At 53.7% G+C, this 9,885-nt stretch overlaps 2 protein-coding genes across 6 annotated transcripts; one reads left to right on the top strand and one right to left on the bottom strand.

The window, feature by feature from the left end:
- Positions 1-265: 265 nt before the first annotated feature.
- On the top strand, positions 266-6,022 carry NUDT17 (nudix hydrolase 17). Of its 3 annotated transcripts, none has more exons than XM_029227405.1 (8): positions 284-744; positions 944-1,127; positions 1,371-1,396; positions 1,534-1,626; positions 1,862-1,960; positions 2,189-2,325; positions 2,695-2,847; positions 5,459-6,022. In XM_029227405.1, the coding sequence occupies exons 1-8, from the start codon at positions 556-558 to the stop codon at positions 5,460-5,462; spliced, it is 885 nt and encodes a 294-aa protein (XP_029083238.1). In that variant the 5' UTR covers positions 284-555; the 3' UTR covers positions 5,463-6,022. The 3 variants fall into 3 exon arrangements, with proteins under 3 accessions (XP_029083239.1, XP_029083238.1, XP_029083240.1); XM_029227407.1 differs by having other exon boundaries at positions 305-600; XM_029227406.1 differs by lacking the exon at positions 1,862-1,960 and having other exon boundaries at positions 266-744; positions 5,459-5,682.
- PIAS3 (protein inhibitor of activated STAT 3) lies at positions 3,110-9,874 on the bottom strand. 3 transcript variants are annotated; one of them, XM_029227402.1, is made up of 12 exons: positions 9,510-9,874; positions 9,266-9,350; positions 8,712-8,802; positions 8,075-8,209; positions 7,751-7,856; positions 7,104-7,177; positions 6,809-6,969; positions 5,695-5,828; positions 5,446-5,614; positions 5,168-5,301; positions 4,866-4,903; positions 3,110-4,301 (listed from the first exon to the last, which is right to left on the bottom strand). In XM_029227402.1, the coding sequence occupies exons 1-12, from the start codon at positions 9,787-9,789 to the stop codon at positions 4,035-4,037; spliced, it is 1,674 nt and encodes a 557-aa protein (XP_029083235.1). In that variant the 5' UTR covers positions 9,790-9,874; the 3' UTR covers positions 3,110-4,034. The 3 variants fall into 3 exon arrangements, with proteins under 3 accessions (XP_029083235.1, XP_029083236.1, XP_029083237.1); XM_029227403.1 differs by adding an exon at positions 8,979-9,029 and having other exon boundaries at positions 4,150-4,903; XM_029227404.1 differs by lacking the exons at positions 3,110-4,301; positions 4,866-4,903; positions 5,168-5,301 and adding an exon at positions 8,979-9,029 and having other exon boundaries at positions 5,314-5,614.
- Positions 9,875-9,885: the final 11 nt, after the last annotated feature.

The raw sequence follows: 9,885 nt of genomic DNA, 5'->3' as shown, positions 1-9,885 counted from the left end.
CCTGGCGCTCTGGAACCTGCATGCCACAACTATAGAGAAGCCTGCATGTCACAACTATAGAGAAGCCCACAGGCAGCAACAAAAGATCCCACATGCTGCAACTAAGACCCCACACAACCATAAATAAATTAAACGAGAAAAAAAAAGGGAAGGTGTCAAAAATGTTTCTTGGGTGTCTGGCTAAGAGACAGATGTAATTCACTAATTGGAGGTGTTACCTGCTATACCAGATAGGTGTGCAGAGTGCCATGGAGGAGTGCTTATCGTTCCGCCCATGGCTGGTGGGAGATGACACGTGAATCCAGAAATCACTCCGTCTGGGGATCATTTTCCTAAACAGAAGATGGGAGGAAAAGAGGAGCTGAGGATTTAGAGGTGTTCCCCTTTGTCATTTACCTATCACACCCCTGGTTCATCCCCAAGTGTCATGCCTAAATTTCCCGGGGGAAGTCCCGGAAGCCGGGCTTCCTTCCCACCCGGCGGAAGGCTCCGAGGGGAAGCCCGCTGGGCCACTAGAGGGCGCGGAGTGGGCCGCAGAGACCCCAGAGCCGCGTTATGGCGGCGGCGAGGGTGCTTCTCCTGTCTGGACGGCCAGAGTCGGTGAGCTTCGCGCAGAGCGTGTGTGGCCTCCTGGGCGCCGGGCCGGGGCTCGGGCCGTGGCCCACGTACTGCGGCCTCAAGCGGGGACAACTCGTCCTCTCACACAGGCCGTTCCCAGGCGCCTCCGCCAGGCTCCCGCTCCAGGTCCGGAGACGGGGGCGCACGGGGCGGGGGCGGGGGGTGAAGGGCCGAAGGTAGGGACTGGGATCGGGTGGGGGCTGGAGGCGAGAGGCCTGGGGGCCAGTCGCCTGCCGTGGCCTCTTTCCCCATCTGGGTGTCGCCCAGTTTTTGAAAGCCACGCCTCGCTTTTGAGATATTAACCCCAGCGGATCCCTCCCCCCAGCGACCCCCTTTCTGCCCTTTTTCGGCCCTGGATCAGCAGCCCAGGGCTCCTGGGGCCGAGCTGCCCACGAATCGAGGTGTGGATCTGGCTGTGGCGGTCGTTCTGCAGTCCAGCGATCAGACTGTCTTGCTGACCCGAAGGACATGCGCTCTCAACGTTTCCCCCAACCTCTGGGTACCCCCAGGTGAGCGGTCTGAGGGCAAGGCCCTAAGTCCAGGAAAGAAATCTGCCCTTTACCCAACAGTGCTATTCCCAGTCTCAGAATGACAGAGAAGTAGGCCCAGAAATGTGGTATCAACAGGTCCCATAATCACAAGGGGCTACAACTGCATCTGTGCCCACTGGAGGAGGGGGCAGTGTAAACAGTGAGTGAGTGTCCCTGACCAGGAACACCACCATTCACCTGCTGGTCCCACTGTTGTTGCAGGTGGGCACGTGGAACCTGATGAAGAGGTAGCCAATCCACTGACCCAACCTGCACCCTGCCCTGAAGGAGGGACCACCTTGGGTGTGGGCTGAGGGAAGGGCAAACACAGGACTTGGAGGAGTCAGGCGGTGGCCTCTCTGACCTCCTGCCCCCTCACTCCCAGCTGCTGGACGGAGGACTTCGAGAGCTTTGGGAGGAGAGTGGACTACAGCTGCCCCAGGGCCAGTTCTTTTGGGTCCCTCTGGGGTTATGGGAGGTGAGACAGGGACCTGGGAGCCCTTAACAGCTTCTAACCCACCAAAGCCCAGAGAACAGCCACACTTGCCTTGACCACATGGGACCCGATGGAGTGTGGGTGGTCTGGAGTTCCCAAGCCCACGACCCTTACCCATGTCCCTCCTCCACCACTTCTACTCTCCACTTCCTCAGCTGCATTTACAAAGCCCCAAAAAGGAACAGGAAGTTCTCATTTTTGTTTTCTTCTCTCTTAGTCTGGCTACCCTCCTAGGCTGAGCTGGGGTCTCCCCAAATACCATCACATCATTCTCTATCTACTTGTCATTTCCCAGGAGTCACAGCAGCAGCTACAGGTAGGGCTGGCAGTAGAGGAAGGAAATGCGGCTTAGGAGAACCAAACAGACTGGTTCCGACTATCACTAAGGAGGGGGAGAGGGAAGGTCAGAGATAACCAAGAAATCCAGTAGCCTCTCCCCTTGTCCCTGCCCCAAGTCTCTCCACTCCACCTGTGGGTTGGCTGTGATCCAGAACAGGTCTTCTGAGAGAGGCCATGACTAAGGGATCAACATGTCTGGCTCCAGGCCCGGATCCAACCAAACCCAAGAGAGGTGAACGCCCTTATGTGGCTGGGACCAGATGTAGCAGCTGCGGTGGCTGCCACAGAGGATGGGACAGAGACACCCAGACATCTTCCCCAGGACCTACCGCCTTCTGTCCTGTAAGTAGGAGCTTCTCCCTAACCCTCCAACACACCAACACATACACACTGAGAAGTTCAGAGGAAATTTTGTGCTGTGGGGGAGATTTAGGGAGGGAGTGGGTCAACTGATAATGAAGAGAGCACATGAGATCAAAGATATTGCCCATTGATACTCCAAGGGTTCCTGTCCAACTGGCTAGCACTGAAGACCTGGGTTTCAGTCCTACTCTCTCATGGGGGCAAGTCATTTAACCCTCCTTTCTGTAAAATGAGGTTAACACCCACCCACCCCTCTCCTGTGGTGGTTGGGAGGATCAGATGACCTTATGGATACAGAAGTGGGCTAAGCCACAAGGCACAGCCCAGACAGGAGCTGTCATTCTGCAGTGCGGTGGAACTAGAAGAGAATGGAGGAGCTCGACCTCTGGTCTTGCCCACGTCCACGCTGCTGCGGACGACCCCAGCCACGGCAGATAGCAAAGAGAGGGTCAGCACTGGGACCAAGTTTGCCCTCAGGCTCTGGCTACAGCATCTGGGCAGGTAAGGATGAGGAAGGACTTAAGGACTCCACAGTGTTGGGCTGAATGGCCTAGTGTTTTTATGGGTGTGGGGGAAAGAAAGGAAGAAAGAACTGCCCTTGGAAATCCTCAGTGTGACACCCCTACCATGTGGAAGTGGAGCTCACTCGGACCCAGAGCTTGCAAGGGAAGAACAGAACGTGGCCCATCCCACCCCCGACAAACCAGGGATCTGGAAAGCAAAGTGCTTAATCCCTCCCCAGCCCACCTCCGTGACACTCACAGAACATCCACAACCTTTATTATGGGTAAGAACTTTGCTACAACTGTGGGAATAGAAAGTAAAATTACAACGTAGATCCTAGGCCCTAGAGGAGCCTGAAAAGGGAGACTGGAGAGAGCACATGGGTGCTCCCACCTCCCAGGAAAGGTGCAGAATGAGCCAGACCTAACCACAGGGCCATGGGCCTTTAGAAGCTCAGGGTCCAGGCTGGTCAGCATAAGCATCATTGTGAACTTACTTAAATATATAAATAGAGAGACCCAGGCGATTGGCCAGGCCCTTCTCCCAAACCCCTGGGGATCAGGGCTAAGGCCTTATCTCCTCCTCCGTCACACTGGGAAGCAGGAGGCAGGGAAAGTCATCTTTGGAGTATTTTGGTTTTTCTTGTTTACACACAAAAAATATGCAACCCAAAATAGAGTTCTCTGTCCATGTGTCTGCCTATCTCAGTTACTCCAGCTGTCTGTTTGGCCAAAGAGAACGGAATGGACGTGAAGAGACAACGGATATGGGGAAGGAACACAGCCGGCTTTGGGGAATGGGAAGAGAGGGCATCTGGGGGACACGAGAAGGGCCCCTTCCCCACGAGGCTTTAGACAGTCAAGGCTGAGGATTCAGCCCTTTCCCCAACTCACATCCCATCCCATTTGCCTCCCACTGCCTAGGTTAACAGACCCAAAGGAATGGGCTGGACATCAAAGAACATTTCCAAAAACAGACCCCAAATGTCCTTTAAAAGAGGTTAAATATTAACCCTTTGGGTGCTAGCCTTGTCAGGCAGAGATAAGGCCAAAAACAGGTGTCCATGAAGATCTTTCTGGCCTTGACCAAAGCCCTTCTGATGGGTCAGAGCGGCCAGGGTTCCAGACTCCACAGCATACTTGCTCAGTGTTGCGAGGCGGTGAAGGCTCCACAATCCAGGGGACTCAGTCCAGGGAAATGATGTCTGACCGACAGCCAGTCAAAGAGGGACCTGAGGGCAGGGGTCCTCCATGCCCCTCCCTTAAGTTTCCCCCAGGGGCCACAATGCTACTGACACGGCCAGGAGGGGGTGCCGGAGTGGTGCTGCGGTGAGAGCTCCCCAACGTGGGGCCTAGCGGGCCCAGGAAGTGGGAAGGGGTCCCTCGGTACTGGAAGAAGTGGCCCAGGGCATCCTGTTCGTCTAGCGAGGTGATGACGGACGGACTATAGTGCTGGGAGGAATCAAGAGCATGGTTTAAGATTTTATCCTGACTTTACAAACCGCCTCCCAGTCACTCATCTCAGAAATATCATATGGGATAAATAAACCCCTCAGGATCCCAAAGTATTCTCTGAGAAGCAGGAGAGCCTCCCTCTGACTCCTTCCCCTACTTCCCCACACCCCACCCCTCTTCCCTGCCTGGAGACAGCCCCACCAGCTTGCTAGATTCTCGGCCCTGTGGGCGTCTGAAATGTGTGGAATGTCCGGCTGGGGCAGTCATGGTGCTCAAGTGCACATGGGTTTGGGGGGTGGGGAGGGGTGAGCAGACAGGCACAGAACTACACTAAAAACTATGGAGACAGAACAGTAAGTAACAGAGGACAGAGTAAGACATGGGTCAGAATCCGAAGAAATCCCAGTGGGGCCTAGGAGGGAAATAAACTGCCTGTACCGCAGTTTCCTTCCTTCATGGAGAAGCACATTAAGGTCCCCGGGGAAAATGAGAGAGTAAGGGGGCCCATCAGCGCCTAGAAAGGAGGCTTCAGCGATCTGAGATGGAGAAGGGACCACTTACCTGACTCTCAGTCTGAAGGAAAGAAAATAAATCTAAACCTGGTAGGAGAAGAAAAATTAAAATCAACCTCCTATCTGACCCCTTCACCACACACACACACACACACGCGCGCGCGCGCGCACACAGCCACACCCACCCACACCCACCCACCCACACACACACACACACACACAGTATCAAAGTTCCTTGGATTGTGGCCCTTTGCAAAACAGCCAAAAAGCTCTGAAAAGGAGCAAGGGTTGTGAGCTGGTTTGGGGGAGGATATGGCAGTGCACGGCCCCACCTTGTGATCAGTGTCATACCTTGTATATCAGCCCCCAGTGGGAAGGCAGGTGGGTACTCATGTAGTGGGAGACTGGACAGGAAATCCCCGCCCAGCGTGCCCATAGCAGGGCTCCGTAGCACCGAAGATGGCTGGTGACCAGATGTCAGGACTCTGTGAGGAGACAGAAGGAATCACAGATGTCCTCACCCAGCTCAGCCTCTCAAGTCCCCTCTCTGCCCCCGAGTTTGCCCAGTGATCAGAAAGCGTTCCTGACTTCTTCCTCTCCCTTCTGCTATAGATTCAGCCTATTCATACCCTTTGCTTCCAGGTAGAGCTGGGATAGCAGCTGAAGTGACAGGACAGTGCTTCTTCGTCGGGGGCAGGTCCTCCTCGTCTGATGAGCTTTCTATTGTCAAGTCAATAACTTCAACCTTCTTCTTATTCTCTGATGGATTGCCCTCTTGGACTGGGCTATACTGGAGGCCTGTGGTTGGTAAGAAGACTGTGTCTCAGAGAAGAGGACATACAAGACTTAGCTCAACTGGGGGACAGGGGGTCACTCACCATCCAGCCCATACCCTGGCGGGGGGCAAACCTCAGATGCCTCCTTCTTGGGTTTCATTGGGCACCAGGATCCATCTTCCATGAACTGGATCTCATCACAATCCGAGCAGGAATTAAGAATCTCCATGAATAAACTAGGGGAGGGGAGAGATAGGAATTCATGTGGCTGGGAGATGGCTGCAACAGTAGCCAGGGAGTTCTGGGACTCACCTTCCTGAACCTCAGTTTCCTCACCTGTAAATTAGGGATGTTATCCACCCTCCTGACCTCTCTGAGTTGTTGGAATCAAATAAAGTAAGGTGCATAAAAGAGCTTTGAAAATTTTAAATGCTGAGTTTTAAAATAAGTACATTCTAAGCACGTGTTCCATGTAGTACTAGGAACAAAACAGAAGGAGCAGAGATAACAGAACTCTATAAGCTACCTCAAAAAGAGGCACTGGGGGCTTCCCTGGTGGCGCAGTGGTTGAGAGTCCGCCTGCTGATGCAGGGGACACGGGTTCGTGCCCCGGTCCGGGAAGATCCCACATGCCACGGAGCGGCTGGGCCCGTGAGCCATGGCCGCTAAGCCTGCACTTCCAGAGCCTGTGCTCCACAACGGGAGAGGCCCGCGTACCGCAAAAAGAAAAAAAAAAAAGAAAAAGAGGCACTGGGAACAAGAACCATAATGTAGGCTCTGGAAGCAGGTTAGGAGTCGCTAGATCAAAAGAACTTTATTGCTATGTTCAGTAAGAGGTCAGGTAATTGTTTGATGTAACAGTTTGATACACTGGCTCTGCCACTTACTAACGCTGTAACTTTGAGCAAGATACTCGGTCTCTCTAGGTCTCAGCTTCCTCACCTGTAATGACCGTACCTATCTCACACAGGGTTACTGGCACCTCATAGGACTCAATGAGATAAGGCATGCAAAGTACTTAGTACGGTGTGTAGTGAAGTCCTCAATGTTGGAGGGAGAGATAGATAAATAGATAGGTAATATTTATATAAAAGAGACAGATATGTTAAGAGTTGGGAGGGGAAGTAAGTTACAGATATATATTTATATATGGGGGCAGGGGCCAGTCCTAGTGGATGTCCTAGGTAAAAGGAAGCTGAATGCAGAACAGCCCTACCCATCAATGATAAGAGATTCATAGGGAGCCTTCTTATCACACACAGGACATGTCCACGTTGGCTTCTTCTCATTCATCTGTAGATAAAGGGCAGCATCGAAGCTCTGCAGGTGGGCGCAGGTGAGGGCCCGACAAGGGACAGTCAAGCGCATCTTCCCTAGCTGAGGAGAGACGAGTTCTCTGGTCAGAGTCCCCATGTTCCAGAGAGCCTCACTCTAATAGCCCTAGGAGCCCTCCTCTGAGTCTAGAGGTTTAACCCACCACTCCTCCCCCTTCTCTTCTCCCTTGTACCCACCGGGCACATGAGTGACACCCGGAGACTTGTAGTGGCCACCTCACTGTCCGGGTCAGCGGTCAGCTTCTCCTTGACTGAAACAAGAGTGGGGCCAGAGCCATGGGGTCAGCAAGGCTGGAGAGAAGCCCGGGAGGTGGTGAGGCCAGAAGCAGATGGCTCTGGCTGAGAGGCGGCTGGGTAGAGCGCCTTTGGGGGCCAATGGGATGTCACATGGGGGTGGTCTGGGATCTGCATTACGAAGGCTAGGTGGCGGGGAGAGATTTCCCCATCCCTGAAGATGCTTAAATACAGCTGGGTGACACTTTGGCAGAGATGACCTAGAGGGAATTGAAGCATCACAAGAGGGTTAGTGTTGATGATACTTAAAGACACTTTCTAGTCTGGAGAACCCAAATTCCAACAGGGCTGGAGTTAAGGTCTGCGAGGTGCAAAGCAGATGTATAATTGGGAATGCAAGGGTGTCAATGCCTGAAGTGGCCCCACTTTTCAACCACAAAGATTGGTAACAGGGGTACGGCACGGGTTGGGGTTCATGTGAGAGGTGAAGTAAGTTGTCATAAGAGGGGTATGAGTTTTAACTGTAAAGGCTTGAGGGCCAGGAAGAATTGGATACTGGTCAGAGAGAAGAGGGACGGGATGTTACTCACTCAGTGCCCGGGAATGGTCTGGGTTCCGGATGCCCTTTGCTCTGAGTTTTTGTAGAAGGGTTCCTGCAGTCAGCTGCCTCACCAGGTACACAGACAAGGAGTAATTCTACTTGGAGGTGCGGGGGGAGACAATCAGCCTCTGCTTCGTATACCACTACACCACCACCACCAGCAGCCCCCCACCTTGTCACATGAGGGCCAGAGACAGCAAGTTAATGCAGAGAGACCCATGAAGAGAAAGATGTTTCCCCAGCCCAATGCACTGGATGATTCCCTCTCACTCCCTGCAGGCTTCTCCAGGCCCCCAGCCTCAGCCACGCTCACCCGTCCAAACTCAGACGACCAGTTGACCACGATGGTGTTGGGAACAGTGGCCGAGAGTCGAGCCAGGGGTGTGATGTTGATGGGGCGGCTGGGCCTCTTGGGCTCAGCCCCATTCTTGGTAGGGGGAAGGTAACCCTGGGGGAGGGAGGGAGGGAGGGCCTGGTTAAGACACCTTGTCTTAGGTCACTCGCTTTCTGGAGAGAAGGTCAGCTCACTCACTGAGATGAGTGAGACGGGGGCCCATTCAGTGACTCAAAAAACTGGGGCACTCTCTAGGGTTGGCAGCAGGGTTCATTCCTGGGGAAAAAGGAGAACTTACTCACTGACCAGATAAATAGGAACCTGCTCACTGAGTTCTTGAAGAGGAAGAGTAGGGATACCCCACTTCTTCCAACCCTCAGCTCTAGGGTCATCACTTCTGAGAATCTTTCCTGAACCTTTGAGTTGAACTAATATCCCCCCTCTGGGTTCTGAGAGAACACTTGTTCAGCCCTATCTTGGTACTCTCTAGATTATATTGATTCAGTCAGTAAAGCGAGCACCTACTATGTCAGGCATGTCTCTTTCATAAAAGATGTAACATTTAGGAACTAAAACAGGGAAGGGGTTACTGCCAGAAGAAGGGAAGAGCATTTACCGGCAGGGGGCACAGTTTCCCATTGACCTTGACAAAGAGGTTGGGGGGGAAGTAATCCTCTTGGGGGCAGCTGGTCTCACAGAGACAGAACCTGGTAAGAGATGAGAGAAGATGAAAGGGTGGGAGGCAGTTCTTGCAGAGAGAGGCAGGCAACCTCAGAAAATCAGTCATGGATATCTGTAGCCTTCAGCTTCCAAACAAGAATCCTAGGGCTGGGGTGGACATGGCAGAGCAGGGTATCCCTGAGGGGAGGGAGAGTCAACTCACCTTAGCTGCACCTGTATGGTATAATCACATTTCGCTCCTGGCAGAACCTCTCTGGAAGAGGGAGGGAGGAGAGATGTCAGTATGTGGCCCCTGAAGGGCAGGGGTGAAAAGAGACACAGAAAGTTAGATGTCCAGAGAATAGAGAAGGGACATACAAGAGAATGAGGGACAAAGCAGGTGCAGGAGGATGGAGAGGAAGGAGGGCAGGGCAGAAGAGAAGAAAGTCAGAGAGCAGAGTCTAAGGGTAACCACCCAAGGATGAGGCAGGACGACTGAAAGAGATGTACCTGGATGTGAGAATCTGCTGCACTTGCTGGGGAGTGAGGGCAAAGGTGAAGTGCGCTTCCTCAAACCGCTGGCTAGAAGTGGATGCTGAGGACACAAAGGGGCAGTTATTCCCAAGCCCATGCACAGGCAGCCACAGAAGTTGCCCCTATTCCAGGGTGCTGATCCCAGAGGACTAAAGCCTAAGAAAGGCTTGGGAAAGAGGCATGGAGTCCAGGAAGACCCAGGGATCACAAAGAGCCATACCGAGGGTGGTGGGCCGGATGAGCTCCCCGTAGATTTCATAGAAGGGCAATGGTTTCATGGTGACATCAGGGTGCACAGGCTGGGGCAGAGGGGGGTGCATGTCCACTTCACGCTTGGGGCCCAGCAGGGTGCCAGGGGCCAAGAGGGCTGGGGGGATGGGAGCTAGAGGACCAGGAGAGCCTACAGGAGGGGTGCCAGGGGGCAGAGAGAGCAGAGAAAGATCGGAGGGCCCCAGGGTCTTCCGGGGAAAGCGTCGGCGGTAAAGCTCTTTGATCTTCATCTGGACGCTGGGGGCACAGCTGGACTTGAGGAGGTGCAGGGCCTTGGCCAGGAGCTCGTGCTTCCGTCCACTCTTGTTCCGGCCAGCGAAGCCGAG

The sequence above is a fragment of the Monodon monoceros genome, unplaced genomic scaffold (assembly GCF_005190385.1).
Source record: "Monodon monoceros isolate NGI ecotype Baffin Bay Population unplaced genomic scaffold, NGI_Narwhal_1 Super_Scaffold_18, whole genome shotgun sequence".
Classification (NCBI taxonomy): Eukaryota; Metazoa; Chordata; class Mammalia; order Artiodactyla; family Monodontidae; genus Monodon; species Monodon monoceros.
Note: the sequence above shows the minus strand (reverse complement) of the source record. Positions and strands in the feature narration are given on the sequence as shown.

Bases quoted from the DNA above. Each gene is read 5' to 3' on its own strand.
- NUDT17 (XM_029227405.1), top strand. From the start codon at position 556: ATGGCGGCGGCGAGGGTGCTTCTCCTGTCTGGACGGCCAGAGTCGGTG. The intron at 1,128-1,370 runs GTGAGCGGTCTG...CTGTTGTTGCAG, and splicing joins CAACCTCTGGGTACCCCCAG to GTGGGCACGTGGAACCTGAT. The intron at 1,961-2,188 runs GTAGGGCTGGCA...GTCTGGCTCCAG, and splicing joins AGTCACAGCAGCAGCTACAG to GCCCGGATCCAACCAAACCC.
- PIAS3 (XM_029227402.1), bottom strand. From the start codon at position 9,789: ATGAAGATCAAAGAGCTTTACCGCCGACGCTTTCCCCGGAAGACCCTG. The intron at 7,178-7,750 runs GTGAGTAACATC...CTCTTGTTTCAG, and splicing joins AGACCATTCCCGGGCACTGA to TCAAGGAGAAGCTGACCGCT. The intron at 4,904-5,167 runs GTATGACACTGA...TTCTCCTACCAG, and splicing joins ACTGGGGGCTGATATACAAG to GTTTAGATTTATTTTCTTTC.